Source organism: Sclerotinia sclerotiorum, genomic scaffold (assembly GCF_000146945.2).
Source record: "Sclerotinia sclerotiorum 1980 UF-70 scaffold_20 genomic scaffold, whole genome shotgun sequence".
In the NCBI taxonomy this organism is placed as follows: Eukaryota; Fungi; Ascomycota; class Leotiomycetes; order Helotiales; family Sclerotiniaceae; genus Sclerotinia; species Sclerotinia sclerotiorum.
In genome coordinates, this window is record NW_001820816.1 from 110,903 (window position 1) to 126,633 (window position 15,731).

The 15,731-nt window shown below is 42.4% G+C and overlaps 6 protein-coding genes across 6 annotated transcripts; 3 read left to right on the forward strand and 3 right to left on the reverse strand.

Annotated features, from left to right (window-relative positions):
• Positions 1-1,419: 1,419 nt before the first annotated feature.
• SS1G_11757 (predicted protein) lies at positions 1,420-2,226 on the forward strand (the record flags this gene model as incomplete). Its single annotated transcript, XM_001586678.1, has 1 exon — positions 1,420-2,226. The coding sequence occupies one exon, from the start codon at positions 1,420-1,422 to the stop codon at positions 2,224-2,226; it is 807 nt and encodes a 268-aa protein (XP_001586728.1).
• Positions 2,227-5,169: 2,943 nt separating this feature from the next.
• On the forward strand, positions 5,170-6,634 carry SS1G_11758 (predicted protein; the record flags this gene model as incomplete). The annotated part of the gene is made up of 5 exons (XM_001586679.1): positions 5,170-5,400; positions 5,472-5,673; positions 5,896-5,918; positions 6,003-6,345; positions 6,534-6,634. The coding sequence occupies 5 exons, from the start codon at positions 5,170-5,172 to the stop codon at positions 6,632-6,634; spliced, it is 900 nt and encodes a 299-aa protein (XP_001586729.1).
• Positions 6,635-6,936: 302 nt separating this feature from the next.
• On the reverse strand, positions 6,937-7,635 carry SS1G_11759 (hypothetical protein; the record flags this gene model as incomplete). The annotated part of the gene is made up of 2 exons (XM_001586680.1): positions 6,937-7,099; positions 7,160-7,635. 2 exons carry the CDS (start codon positions 7,633-7,635, stop codon positions 6,937-6,939), a joined length of 639 nt encoding a protein of 212 aa, XP_001586730.1.
• Positions 7,636-8,966: 1,331 nt separating this feature from the next.
• SS1G_11760 (hypothetical protein) lies at positions 8,967-10,091 on the forward strand (the record flags this gene model as incomplete). The annotated part of the gene is made up of 1 exon (XM_001586681.1): positions 8,967-10,091. One exon carries the CDS (start codon positions 8,967-8,969, stop codon positions 10,089-10,091), a length of 1,125 nt encoding a protein of 374 aa, XP_001586731.1.
• A 1,211-nt stretch (positions 10,092-11,302) lies between these two features.
• Positions 11,303-13,436, reverse strand: SS1G_11761 (hypothetical protein; the record flags this gene model as incomplete). Its single annotated transcript, XM_001586682.1, has 8 exons — positions 11,303-11,367; positions 11,478-12,063; positions 12,116-12,352; positions 12,401-12,500; positions 12,616-12,649; positions 12,821-12,854; positions 13,084-13,315; positions 13,411-13,436. 8 exons carry the CDS (start codon positions 13,434-13,436, stop codon positions 11,303-11,305), a joined length of 1,314 nt encoding a protein of 437 aa, XP_001586732.1.
• Positions 13,437-14,774: 1,338 nt separating this feature from the next.
• Positions 14,775-15,357, reverse strand: SS1G_11762 (predicted protein; the record flags this gene model as incomplete). The annotated part of the gene is made up of 2 exons (XM_001586683.1): positions 14,775-15,091; positions 15,264-15,357. The coding sequence occupies 2 exons, from the start codon at positions 15,355-15,357 to the stop codon at positions 14,775-14,777; spliced, it is 411 nt and encodes a 136-aa protein (XP_001586733.1).
• Positions 15,358-15,731: the final 374 nt, after the last annotated feature.

Consider the following 15,731-nt stretch of genomic DNA (forward strand, 5'->3'; position numbering starts at 1 on the left):
ATTGGTATCTTGCAAAGATGGAGCATATCTCTGTTGAAGAACAAAATCTGTCAGCGGCGAGAAACGGCAGAGAATGAGACATCAGACGAGAGATGAAATAAGGGTAGCTCAGCTCGAACCAAACATGTTAATAACACCAATTTGCATTGTTAATGAATTCACAGATACACAGCCTTGAATATATGGTAGTTCATGATGTTACTTAATAGGTCTTCAGTCTGTGACTAAGTTCTATAAAATCCCCCAAGCTTCGTGCAGCTCTCTTGATACCATCATTGAATCAGATAATTTCTTTATTACTTTTACATAAATCAATATTACTAGACATAAAGCCTCTTTAGAGACTAGTTATTCATCCATCTGAGGAAACTGATAGAGGAGTTGTCTTGGTAACTTCTGGAAGATATTTTGTTCTGCGACCGCAGTTCTTGAAGGAATCTCTTCGGTCCTTTGTACTGTTGAGACATCCTTTCTTCTTCAGCACCGTATTTGGTTACTAATACTGCACAGCATTACTCTCTAAGGTATCTATTAAGCATATAAATGACTCTCAAATTGCACTTCATTCTCTTATCAGCCAGCCAAACACCTAAGGAGTACTCCTAATCTTGGTTTCACTCACTAAACTACTTGTTAGTAGATAATCTTTAGACCTTCTTAACCCTTTCCCACCTCGCTGTCGCAGCTAACCTGACTTCTAATCTTCTAGGTTGTTCTCACGTCCCCTTTTCTTGAATTACACCGCCTCGCATTCAATAGTATCTTGTTCAGTACTATAGATCACTCTTATAGCTTCTCGAGTAGGTCAAAGTTTTCTTTTAGACTTGATTAGATGAGCTAACCTGGCTTTAGGAGAATTTACTGTGCGTTTAGGTCCCTTCCCAAAACACAAGTTCGACTTTATACGACAAAACTGGAAACATTACGAGAACAATAAACCTCTTCAGCCATGAACAATAACGCGACTAACTGGCAAATCAACGCTTTCCTCCCGCCAATTTTCCGAACATTACCAGCAGTCCTGGCTGGGGCCAGTACGGCTGTGTCTCTAACACTAGTGGAAGCGTTAAAACGACTGTGGGTCCTTTCCAATCGTATAGTAATGTCGTTAGGGATTTTCTAGGTGAATATCTACCTGCTTCATCACCTGCTCCTGTTCTTAAAACATTCTCCGCCCAATATAGGGCCGCAAATTCGAGATTCGCAGATCTACTTGACTCCCCTACTATCCAACCTACTCGTGATACTGTATCTGCTGGTGATGCTAGAACTCACGAAGCTATCCGCGGATTGAGCCGGCTTGAGATAACAGCGACAGATCGTAGGCCGGCTCCTAATTGGAAGTACATATTACCTTCTCCCTCGAAGTGCATCTCCTGTCCCTTTAGATCTAAGTGCTAATCTCATTCTAACAGTAATATGTCCATGGATATGGTCACTGTCTACATCAAAGGTGAAAACGGCTCAGTCGACGGCCCTCCCTTCAACCTCCACAAATCCTTCTTTACCCACGTCTCTCCGTACTTCGAAGCGGTCTTTAATTCTGGATTTGCCGAGTCTGAAATCCAAACCTTAAATTTCGCCGAGTCTAACCGCGAGATATTTGCCATGTTGGTCGATTGGGTCTATAAGAAAGACCTCAAGGCTCTCGCTGCCTTCGAGCTTGATGATCGTAAGAACCTTCCCGTCGGTATCAGACTCAGCGCCCTCCAAGGAAATGACCTAGAGGAATATATCAAGAAATCTCAGGAAACAGCCTTTGAGCATACTACAAAGCTGATTGACCTCTGGTTTTTTGCAGATAAGGTAATAATTCCAGAGTTACAAAATGCTGCTCTTCAGGCCATAGAAATACTCCGCTTCTTTACTCCTTTACAAGGAGTTCCAGCGGATATCTCTCGAGCAGTCTACGACAAGACACCAAAAGGTTCTCCTCTACGCTTGTACCTTGCTGAAACCACTCTGCGTCGCTTGCAACCTAATTCTGGGAATGAAGGCGAGAACTTTCACCCAGATATGTTAGTAGATATCTTCAATTTTGTGAAGATTGTTGGTGCAGATGCTAAATTGCGCCATTATGGGTTATCTGAAAAGGTAATGGTGGCTTACTTTGTCCCTAATAAGGGAGATGCTCATCTAGAGGGCAATCCTATCGTTACTGCCCCCCTTGCAGATGACATTTGGATCAGCTTGTGGGAGCTTAGAAGATATGCGTTGAAGTTTTGAGAACATTTGACGGGAATGTGGGCTTGTTTCGAGATTGGGTAGATTAGATGCGTATTTCAATTATATTGGTGTACTTTTTATATTTTTTTTAGCGTTACGTTTGGTTGGGAATGCTGGGAGGAAATAATTAAGTAGATAGTGGCTTTCCTGATAATAATTTGTACCAATTTCGACTGTAAGTGTGGTATGCTAGTACAATAAAATAAGTACAAATCATTTGAGTAAAAATCGATTTTTAAGAAGTGAAGCAATTAAATTTGAGCCGACTTTGGGAAATTTTCCTAGTTTCAAGGATGAAGTCTTGTGTTTTCAGGGACTTCGAGAGATCTCTGAATGAAAATAAATGAAATTCAGGTCTGAATGAGCCGACTTGGAGGGAATACCCTCAGAAAAAGGTGACACTACTTCAAAATGACATCAAAATGTTCTTCAAATGAAGAAAAAACACTTGACGTGGAATAATCTGTTCCAGAAAAAGCATCCGAATCTTCATTAAGTGAACCAAGAACAATAAGAATGAAAGTTTGAAATGACCTGAATAAAAAAAAATGATCTAAAATTTTGTCATTCCGATGACAAAATACCTTCATACTTCATCACAGTGAAGGCTTTTTACATGAAAATTTCATTTAAACAGCCTACAGATACAGCTTATGGCCATATAGGTATAGGTTATCGAGCCAAGAACTTTAGGCCTCGACACTGTGATTCTAGGCTTGAAAATGAACCTTCAATTATTTTGATTGGTTTCATTCATCAAAAAAATCGGATGGGAGTATTTTAATTGTTACTACCAATAAGAAACTTTGTGTTACTATTATCAGATATTTTTATATTGAGTAGATTTAATATCAAGGATGAAGATTGTTAATCTGGGAGTGATAATTATATATTTTGGAAAGGGTAGGATGGGAATCCTTCGATATTCAGGACTTGAATGCATAATAATAAACTATTGTTTGGTATCTCAGAAAGTCTTATAGTTAATGTTATCTGCAAATGTAGATATTTGAGGGATTTTCCGTATGTACATCAGATGGTTAGTATCTAAATGTCTAATGTAGCAAGACATGTCTAGATATTTCATTCTACTTATAAGACGATGATACTCTTAATGTCGACAATTAATTTTGGTCTTTTTCACGCTTTAGTTTGGATATTTGAAGTGATTAAAAGCAGAGTAGATTCAATGTTTCAAGTTTAGTTTAATTTTTTATTTTATTTCTGAGATTCTACCTTAACTCTCTCATAAAAAGTTATTAAATATTTAGAATTAGTTTAGTTCCCTATGAGATTTAGGATTTGTGTCTTATAACTATCGGGTAGGAAACACTTGAATATTTTGACGTTGTCAACTAGATCATATGTTACTTGAAGCTTGAGCTAGTACCACGCTAGAATTCTTAAATAAAATTAGATTGGCTACTCGTGGTAAAATGAACGATCTATACACTCTCATTTATAAGTGGCCCCACACCAAGGGAATAAATAGATGGGACTACTAATATCTAAATTAAACACTTCGAAAACTTCCGGTTATAATTTCAGCGTTTGAAAAGAGATTTTTATCAATAATAAAAATTTACAAGGCTTTGGAAAGCTCAGGAGTTATTTGAAATAAAGTGAGTTTCTTTTGAGGGAAGATCAAAATTTTTTCACATATCGGTGATAGGGGTTGGTATTTTCATCCTTCCCAGAACTTCACCGGACAATCTTCTCTGAGCATTTAGTCAAAGCCAAATGACGTTTTGAAATTATTGATCATGGTCGATCCGAACTATTCTCTCCTTCATCTTCAAGTGACATCACCCAATATCGCGTGCCTCTGTTAGCAACTTGATGTTAGAAGCAATAAAAATTCTCTGCAGCAATTTCATGATGGCTAGCTCATCATAAGCTTCACGATATTTACAAACTACCTGCACGAATACTGCAAATTAGAGTTTCTTGTAACGTGAAAATTTCTCGAAAATTCTCGTTCTTTCTTAGAATGTTCTATATAAGTTGAAAGATCATTGGTCCGTTTGCTTTGAAGTATTCAATGAGTATTCCACGGTTCTGTGTTTATTATGTACGGAACTGAGATTATGCACGTGGGTGGTTCGATCTGTCAGATTTTGAAAAGAGCTGAAATGCTTCTTGATTAATGCCTAGACTTGAACCTTTTTGGCCCCGTAGGATCTTTGTAGGTCAATGCCTCCTGTAGAGAGGGTCGTCATATGCTTCCATGTCATCAATAGATCAACATTGTGCTGGTACATTCAATACTATAATGAAGACCCATGATTGAGAATGAAAATGCGTGCATGGGGCTACACTTAAAGAGTTTATAGATACAAAGAAAGATAATCCTTTCAGAAATCAGAGAGTTAAGCTCCTTCTAGAAGGAGGATAGAAATCATATAATACACCCACCCGCCGGCAGAAAAGCTGCATTTCTGTAAGTAAGAAAGGCTTCCTGGATCAATATCGGCATCTCAAAACAGCATGAAGACTACCTTGGTGCTTGCCTTGGACGCTTCGTACCGTGGCAAACCTAGTTTACCAGAAAATGCACAACTATGGACCATCGTGATGAACTCTTTGAACGATGGTTACGCTTACAACTTTACCGTGACACGTTCGGAAACTATTAGTTATTCTCGCGGGAACCATTTAGAGTTGCGCCGTGCGTTCGGTTGCCAAAGTCTTGGCTCCCACACAAATTCAATAGAAGTCGATGGGCGAGTCACCTTCATTGCCAACTCACTTTGCGTGGCTCTTCGGAGATTCATGCTTGGAAATAGCCATAGGTTACGTGATGCGACTTTGCCAGTTCACATCGCGATTAGGTTTGGCGACGGCCCTTTTGTTTCTTTTGATACCTCTTTCAAGATTGAGGTAGGTCTTTTCGATCTATTGTTACGTCCTGGTCCTCCCCCAACTTTGTATCGTTTTATCGACATGGCGACATCATCTCTAAGGATTGAGATACCCTCTCCAAAACTCACACCCAAACCGGAACCCGTTGATGAGGAGCTCTCCGATATGCAGCTTGATAATTCTGACAGGCGCCGGTCTTCCACTGCAACTCCAGTTGATGAAGCATACTATGCAGCAACCTCCGAGTCCCCACTATTTGATGCCCTCCCTTCCGCCGGTCTAACTTACAGCCAAGAATATGATGATGCAACTGTTCAAATGCTGCTCTATGCGGCCCAACTCGTCATGCTGTATCGACAGCTCTCGTGATTGCTAACCGTAAGTCGGAATCAGTCATTATCGGTCTACGAGAGAAGGGTGTTGTAGTGTCAGCGCCGAGGTGTCATGATGCACATAGAAGCCCCATTTTCGACGAAAAGCGGTTTGAATATTCCTGTGGTGGAAAATACGAATTTGACGAGGACAAATATGACGTGGTTTTCATTAAAATGCCTAGCTCCAAGGATCCAGTAGTAGACACTTATCGTAAGTGTGAGCTAGCCAGCTCCCTACGCGAGTCAGGCAAGGTTAATGGATCGATCATTATATCTGTGGCTTCCATGCATACTGTGGTGGGGATATATGATATTTTAGATATTCCTGGTAAGTGCTCAACTGATACCGAGGCTACACTTCGTCAGCGCAACTTTTCCAAGGGGCGTCTGGACGTCAATGATCCTCTTAGGTGTCTAATAATTGGTTCACTAGAGATTTCGAACGGTCGTGATGAGGTTAGTTTGCCGAAGTATCCAATATTTTCAATTTTTTTGTGCCAGAATCAGAACCAACTAAATGTTTATACCTGCTGGCCACAGCGGTGGCATGACGTGCTTTTGGGCGGACCATGTCTCCAGGCCCACGCCCAAAAACCTTCATTGAGACATGTACGATCTGCGAAAAATCCGTTGGAATGCTATGCCGCTCTAAGAGTCGGAGCTCCTTCTCCGTTGCCCGCAAGCTTGGAGGAGACTTTCAAATCTATTGGGGAGCGCCACATCCAGATATTATCGTCATCATTTTTCTCCCGCAATCCTCGCTTCATTGAAATGGTTAGCGCACGATATAACGAATTAAAGGAGTTTTGTGATAAAACTCTCCTTGACGCGCCCAAAGAAATCACCTCTTTATACTCCGGTGCAGCGGCCATTGTGCTTCTAAGTAACCTGATAGATTTCCGAGGCTCCTTGACGGGATTCAATGGGCGCGAGGGCGAAATATATCATAGGGTTTTGCTATTTGAAGCTATGGCAGTGTTATGCTCGATTCCATTCTTTTGCATCATTCGCATGTATCTAAAAGCTCGCGAGGAGTTTCTTGGTGATATCTTACATGTTTGGGAACTTCAGGATCTGCTTTGGAGGTTGACGGCATTTGGGACGTGGGAAGAGAAGCGGTGGTACATGGTATTAAAGTTCAACAAACTCCTCGACGAAACAGCGGACGATAATGAATGTTAGAGAGGTCAAGCAATCCTGTTACGGAATTTTTTTGAAAATGATTTGGAAACCTGAAGGATGGGAAAGAAGCCAGTGGGGACGAAAAGTTCTGGTGGAAATGAGGTTTGTGCTTCGGCTACTAATTCTCAATGGGTTTAAAGGAGTCGTGATTTCATGCAGTGATCCATATCCTTCTTATCAACGGGATGGAACAGAACTTAGATTGCCATGGAATCTAATGCTAGTCCCCAAGACTTGTTAACCCACGCTTTGGCATCTTCAGTTTAGAATGAATTCATCACATCACTCTTACTTATAGCTCCTTCTCTTGAGACTTGGCTCTAACCACAACGGGCATCGAAGTGAAAGTTGACGACCAATCCAATTCCACAAGATCTTGCTTCCCATCGCGGCAATATCGCAACCAAATCGACCAGGTAAGGTTATTATAAGCGGCGATCCCAGTCAGAATATGCCTACATTCATTAGTTTCCATGTCCATCTGAACATTATGGACATGAAAGAACAGTACTCACCACCATCCATGTCCCTCTAAAAGAATTCCCCACGGCAATCCGACCTCCCTTCTCCATCTCCTAATCTTCCCACAATAAATATTATCCAAATTCCAGATGGCAAATGCGATGGCTACATAACTCAATCCTATATAATTCAACCTCCACATGGTTTTCAGAATGTGAGAATCTCTCTCATCTCTTCTCTTCTGTTCTGTGGTGTTGACCTTTCCGACGCTTCCACGGCGATTGGGATTGAGTATATGTTCCATTATCCACATACTGCGGAATACCACCACGGCAGTTATCAGGGCGAACATATTCTGATGAAAGACCGGGTCCTGAAGGTAGTGATAGTACAAAGTAATGAAGATTGCCATTGCAGAAATTGAGATAGCAATGAGGATACGAGCCAAAGGTGGTTTGCGGTGTGCAAAAACTGCGTATGCCAAGATGCACTCCAAGTAAATCATAGCTAATTCGTCGAGAAGTTGCATAGGGTCTAACAGTTATCAGTCTTGTCGACCTTTCAACTACTGCAGGAGGCTGGGGGATGGCATCAGGAATGAAAAAAAGAGATATTACAAATTAAGGTAGAATGGAATAGCATGCTTCCCACCCCAATAACCAAATAACTGGCAAATCCAACAAGAAACACGTGTGCGTGGCCATATCTAATACAGCTAGCAATTCCCTTCCAAGCCAGAAACACAAACATTAAATTCGTAATTGTGTTCACGATCTCAGCCGAATAGACTGTGGCATAGTAGTCCTAAACACCATGTTAGCAGTGAAGACGGAAATTTGACGAATCAAAATTCAGAAACGTGGGAAATGGAGAGGGACACGCGCTTCTTCGCACCAATTAATCGTTGATGTAACAGGACCCCAGTACCCTGGGCCAGCGGAAGGGTAGGGTGTTGATGGTAGCATTTCGAGGAGATCCGTGTAATGCTATGCTAGGAAAATGCCGTGCTGGTCCTCTAAGGCGTGGATGATGTCTATCGAAACGCTGCGTGAAGGGAAAAATTTAGATGGGTTGATGCGTGATGTGTTAAATTGATTCAAGCATGACATAAATTGTGCCTTCAAACCCGTCGTAAAGTGATTTTGCCACGGGATTTACTTCACGATCGACAATATGTGGCCTTTAGATATTGAAAACCTTCACATAACTGAGCACAAATTTATACAATGTCACGTGATGTCATGCATGACAACGGGTCGACTTTATCGACCTCCCCTGTCTCGTTTTTACCCCAAAAAATCTGAGCTAATACATTTCTACAAGGGACATCGCACACTAACTGAAGCTCCCTCAGTACACACTGGCTCCCTGAACATCGAGGTGAAACCTGGTCCGCTCAGATGGCTTGGAGTCTATTTCGACAGAAGACTAAACTTCAAGCCACATATACAGATTCTTACAGCAAAAGCCCTCAAAGGAGCTAATGCACTAAGATCCTTCAATAACACATGCCGAGGGATACCCTCCTACTCCACCAGAAGAGTGGCTGTAGCCTGTGTACTAAAGAAATGCTACTTTGCTTCGGAAACATGGTGGCCAGGCCGAACCAGATTAAAGAAGAATGCCTCGAACGAGTCAATTTCAAATGTAGTGGACAGCCATATAAATCTACTCAACAAAGTGATCCTCACTTGTGCAAAAGCAATTCTACCGGTATACAAAACCACGAACACAGCGGTGCTATACGAGGAAGCCAAACTCAGGCCCTCCGAAATCGAGCTAAACTTAGCCTCACAAACATATGCTGTGCGAACCTTCAGACTAGACCCTTACCACCCCCTCAGAATTAGAGCGAAGAGCATGATCAAAGCCAAAGACCAGAACCGAACTGTAGATACAAGACTTTCAAGTTTCATCACAGCATTACCAAAAGCCGAATATATAAATCCATTAGCTTTCCCTTCATGGGAACACAAGGAATCGAGAGCAGAAGCCGAGATACGTGTAGCTGGCCCGATGGGCAGAACAAAGGCCCAAGCAGCTGACGACTTCAAGGCCTTCCATCCTAAGATCCCAAGGAGTGATATACAGATCTTCTCGGATGGTTCAAAAAGCGAAAGCAAGGACGGCGCCACCGGAGGTGGCTTTGTAATCACACAATTTGATATCCAAGTGGCCCAATACTCCTTCTCACTTGGCACAAATGCAGAGGTATTCGACGCGGAAGCTATGGCTGCAGTAACGGGGGCAGCAAAGGCCCTAGCGCTTCCATCAATCAAACTTGCTACAGACCTATGGATCTTCTTGGATAACTACGAAGTAGCCCTAAGATTAGGCTCCCACTTCAATGGCTCGTCTCAGGCGGTCTTCGAAGATTTCCTGAAGCTCAAACAGGCCTGGGCCGCTAGACCGAGGCTCTCACATATCCCCCCTGGTAAAATACGCATACACTGGGTCCCAGGGCATCTCAACATTCCAGGCAACGAAATGGCCGACAAAGCAGCCAAGGAAGGGGCAAAACTCCCCCCACCCCCCAACCCGGCCTGCACGTTAGCCTCCCTCAAAAGACTAATCAGATCAAAGACCAATAAAGCGGATAACCAATTGTGGAACACAGTCAGCCCTCAGTATTACAAAGATCTGCAATATAAGCACACTTCCAATACAATTACTCTCTCCTTAAAAAGAGCTACACTTCACTACATTCTTGCAGCCAGATCACAGCATGGAGACTTTGCGGCATATCACGAACGCTTCAACCACACTACAGCTCACACTCTCTGCTCATGCGGTAAAAGGAAAACCCCGTTACACTTCTTCTTCTGCAAGAAAGGCAAAGCTTACAAAACACTTACGAAAAGCCCACCATCTGAAGCCATCCCCTGGCTTCTAGGCATCCCCACAGGTGGTCTCGCACTAGCCAAATGGCTTGAATCCACCAAATTCTACACAGATATCTGCCCACAGCTTGTATCTGCAGCTTAAAAAAAAAAAAAAAACAAAGCCTCTCCTTCGTTTTCCCTCTACTTACTGTATCTCCTTTTTCAAACAGGTACTCAAAGGGCTTATTCTCTCTCCTCCTCTTCTCCTTCCTTCTCTTTACATCTCTATTCTTCTCTTCTCTTTTTCTCTTCGTTCCTCCCCTTTCTTTAAAAAGGAAAAAAAAAAAAAAAAACAGTAAATACACAAGATAATTCAACAAAAACGTATGAGGGGAAGGGAGAGTGATCAAGAGCCAGTGATCTAGTGGACGAGGAGGACCACAATATTAACCACTAAGCCAACCGGCCCCAAATCTGTCGCGAAGGCAATCATGTAAACCCTGCCCTAGCCCCTTTAAATTGTATATAAATACCCTCCCTAGCTAGCTAGTACACTACTCAGAGGCATACTCCTCTGAGCGTCATTTGTCCAAAACTGGAATAGATGGCTAAGGTTATCACGCGCCAAGGCGCGTGGGCCTACGGCCTATGACGATAAACACAATCAATCAATCAATCAATCCCCTGTCTCGTTTCTCCACGACTTTTTGGAGCGTCAATAGCATTTTCCCCCTCCACTCTTCATCCCGTTCCACGAAAACCTGGGTTGGTTTGTCCGGATATCAGACATGTATTATGGTCAAATTTCTTTAGCCTTGTTTCCATGCCATTATTCTAGATACGAACATCAGGATAAGGAAAGACAAAGTCAAAATAGGGAATACATCATTGGAGAATATTTCACTTTCTCCATTTCTATTGTTTCCACGCTCCTTTATAGAAACCTAATCATCGTCAGTAATATCTTGGTCAACTGTTGGGTTCTTCACACAACTATGGGCAGCATGTGCGATACACTCCGCGCATTATACCCCATAATGTTCCCAGTGTTCAGGTTAATCACCGGATTTTTTGGAACTGTAGCCGGTATACACAGCCCGCGCATAACTTTTGACCTCTTTTTCCTGCACTAAAGAGGTCGTGTCTATACGCAGTACTTGCATTTGGATCACTCGAGCGTTTCACATTACGGCTTAGGTGAAGGCTCTAGGGCTTAGTTTGACATAAGCATCCATGGTATTTTTAAAGATTGCAAGTTTTAGCTGTCGTGGTGTTATTGTGGAAGTGACATGAGATTATATAGGAAAGGTTAGTGAGTTAGGGAAGTGGTGAAAGAGAGTACAAGTGCTTTTCTCAAAATCATGTGTGTCATGATTAAGCGAGCAAAGGACCAAGGTGGCAGTGTTTTTTGAGGTTTCCGATAGTCTCGATATATCCGACTAATTGGCACGTATCTAGTGTATTAAGAAAGGCCTAAAAGCTACAATCCAGAGAATCCGAAACTACAATCTATATCTAAAACCACTCGTCTCAAAATCTGTAAAATCACCTTCGATAACCCCATCTACCACATGAATATCCCCGTATCTGTTCCCTTCAGCCCCCTCCTCCATCTCCCTCCTCCTATTAACCCTCTCCAAATAAATTCTCAGCACGATTCCCATCCCCGCCGCTACACAATAACACGCCAAGATAATTGCAAAGCCCATGCTATATCCAGTCTCCTCATTCTTTCTAAATATTTGCGGTCCAAACATATTTCCCACACAGTACGCTACAAACATGACGGCACTAACTGTCATTTTCTTCGTTGTGCCTTTTGTGTTTGCTCCTATGAGACTCATTGTTAAGGGGATCGTTCCGTGTGAAAATCCGATTAGGTAGAAACCTGTTAGTTTGAGGGAACTGAGGGGTGCCCAGTTCATGAGGCAGGTGCCTATGATAGGGGGAAGAAGGAAGATGGGGAGGAGGATGGTGGTCGTGTTACGATAAGAGGAGGCTAGGTGACCGGTTGAGAGGATGGTTAGGAAGGAGATTAGGGAGGAAGGAAGGGAGATAAGTGTTGATTGGAGGCCGGTGAAACCAAAGCTTGTTATCAAGATGTTTGCATAGCTTGTTGTTCCGCCGTTGGGAATCTGAATCTTGTTAGATGTTTTTCTTTTGTGATGGCGGAAATAGGTAACGAACCATGGTAAATAAAGAGATGAAGAAACAAAACCATGTTTTCGGATCAATTAGACATTCGATAACTTGATCCCCTTTCCATTCATTCTTGATAGACATAGTGATGCCAGTTCCAGCCTTTGAAACTCTCCCCTCTGCACATTCCTTCTCCTCAAGGGTCAAGAATTTCGCACTAGAAATAGTATCCGGAAGAAAAATAAGGACAATGAAGCCCCATATCGCTGTCGCCGATCCAAATATCTTACGATTTGTCAATTATTATCCTCAACCCCTGCGTGGAATACTCACAATATACAACCATCTCCAAGGTTTCAACGAAGAATGAATCTGTCCAATCGCAAAAGAAAGCAGATTGGCAACCGCGCCTCCGAATGAATTTCCTGCATACCTACACCACATCAGTCTAGATTTCCTTATCCCTCCTTCATCCAAATGATATCACTCACCACAACCCCATACGACTAGGCATTTCATCCCTAGTATACCACATACTTGTTACATACAAAAAGGCCGGACTAATACTTGCTTCCACGGCGCCTGTGAAAAACCTCGCAATCATTAGTCCCTCAAAAGATGTACAAGCCGCGGTACTGGCTACGATGATACCCCATAGCACGATATCAGCTGCAACGTATTTTGCCACAGGAAGTTTTTGAATGAGGTAGACGCTAGGGTATTCCCAGAATAGATAGCCGAAGTAGAATATACTTGAGATGGCGCTGAATTGGTTGTTGATGAGATGCTGGGTAGATATTAGTCATATTTTGGGAGACTGGAGGAATTTGGATTTTCTGGACTGCAGTTCGAATTGGGAAGGTCTTGAAGTTTGACACATTTTGGATACTTTTTGATAAAAGTCGAACGCCAGCTAGATTCATTGCATCAAACAGATTCGACAACACAACAAAAAACCCATGGTCGTTTGCAGAAGGAATATCTAGGACACAGGAGGATAGAAAAAGGATACACACCGTATCCTCCACCAATCCAAAAACAGCCGCACTACTCAAAATCGACTTATCGATATAATTAAAATTAAAAGTTATGAACATCAGAGGCATAAGTCTTAAATCTATTTTCCTGACTAGTCTTTTCATGAAAGCGTCGTTCCCAGGATAGTACTCCGGATATGAGGGTTCTTCATTTTGTTTGCTGGATTCGAGAGGTTCTAAGAGGGAGGATGAAGGAGGAGGGTCATTGGAGCTGTGTAAGAGGATTAGTGTGTTTTTGTGGTTTTTGAATGAATTGCACGGGAAGTCAAGATAAAGGAGGGAGTGCAGAGAGACAGTTGTACATACAGTAATGGTGTTTGTTCCGCTGACATGGTGAATGTCTAGCTTTGAGTTGTCGATATGTACATCCACTTTCAAACCTCATTTAATGTCACGATGTAGATGATCTACGTTTCGAAGTATAACAATAGAAAACTCAAACCGTACTCGAGTGAAAATAGTTCATTGAAATGTATACATGTTTTTGAATCATGATACCTGTGTTTGTGAGATCTTAGAAGTCACGAGCGTCTTATCAGCAGTGGGTAAATCTCGGGTTAATTGCGGGGTTAGAACTGGATCATGGGCCAGCTGAGCTGATGAGGAAAAACATAAATGGAGATAACACTGGGACTGGTGTATACCTTCAAAGACATTTTAGAATTTCTATTGATAAGGAAGGAATGTCTGAGTTATTGATGGATCTGTAGTTCTTATTTATAGATAGATTGTCGTCTTGTATCACGTACGATTTACAGGCTGATTAGCCTTAACATTACTCAATGTTAGGAGATGTTCATCACAGTTTCCCGTCCCATCCATAGGTTGGAAAACAAAGAGCATCCTACCACCGCTCATGTTTCTTTCGATATTAGAGAGCATCCATCCCATATACTCCAGCTCGTCATATTGCATGACCCTGCAGCACCGCACCGTAACACATTTCGCAAAAAGCGGATGTAATTCCACAACTCCTGATGTAGAAATACATGAATTTCGCCAATCATCCTCAAAATCGCCCCAATACTTGGATTGCGGTTATCGCAGGCAATTTATATCCATCTCTTGATTAATGTTTGAAGATGCGAGCCGATATTTGTGGCATCTTGACCTAGGAGATTGCAAAGATGGTGAGACGAGAGCGGCGAAGGCTACTCGCTTTTTCGGTGCCATTCTGTAGTTGTAGTTCCAACACATGCTGTGATATGTTATGATGTGAAAGGGATGTATATACGACCAAAACTAACCAGGTATCCATCATTACCGTATGTGCAAAGCCTCGTAGATTGACGATGTGAAGTAAACAGGCATCTAAATAAATTCGACATTTTCCCAGTAGGATTTGCTAGGCTTTAATGTCGTGTAGCATCCCATTAATATATACTCGATTCGATTGATGCAAGATCTGATTCCGGAAGACCAGATAGCTCGGCGAGATGATCACTTGGATTGGTCCACTGAGGACTTTCGTGCAATTGTTCTAGCCCACCTCTCAAGAATATAGCATGACCAGAAGATGCGCCTTAGGTATTTGAAAACTTCTGCCAATTCATTAAGCGAGGGGTACGATAAAAGTAGTGAACATTTTGCAGCGGTTGGAATAATGTATTCCCACGCTTGAAATTATCGTTGTGAAAATGGAAGTATCCTCTCGTTTTCATGGCGAATACCTATGATGCCGAACGAAAGGAACCCTCACGCAAGAAAGACGAAGATGAGCAGAATGGGGTTTTTGATAAGCTCAGAGCAGTCCCGTCATCTTCTGTAGAATCCTTGAGTCTAAACAGCTGCAGCTTCCCTCCAAGCCGTAAAGTGACCATTGAATGATCGCTTGAACCTTCTCTATGGTGTCGCACCAAAGCCTTGAAAGCTTCATTGCCATTGGCTTGTGCCATCAACCAACCAGCAGGTTCTGATAACCAGCGGATGCTGATAGCATCGAATCTGGAAGAGAATAACTGGCACCAAATGGATACTCTCCAACTGCCTCACGATAGTGTAGCTCATATTTTCTTCCTTTGGCCGTTAGCGCGAGGTACTATCAAGCCCTTCTGTTTCCATATTTGCAGGTCCGCCATTATTGGCCTCATTCTTGCCTACCAGTCGTACCTGTTTTTAATCTCGTCGAATCGCGAGAGAAATCAATTCTGGCTATACACCGGCATCACCAGCCCTTGCTTGTACCCCAGATTCATAATCTGGGGAAGACGGCAGGCATTTGCGACCAATAATCCGGGAGGCAATAGCTTCCATTTCGAATTAGCATTTCGAAGTCGCGGTGACGTTGGGTTGGTGCAAAAACAATTGAAACCCAAGATCTCTTGCTTATCATAATCTAATTTGCATGGATAACTCATCGGCTCCATATTCGCCGAACCGAGAATATTGAATATACCCAACTTTTGACCCCTCTTTTCACTTATCCCCGTTTCACCCAGCCAGACGGGAGTCAAAAAAAGTTAACAAACCATCACAACTCCAACATATTTTGAATTAAACTATCGGAACATATATCCCCGAGCCCATGGCCTATCTCCCATCAACTCAAGCATCTAAGTGTTTTCCAGCAAATGATGAGTTACTTGGTGCGGGCAAAAGTGGTGCAATGCCCAATCTGGGCGAAGATG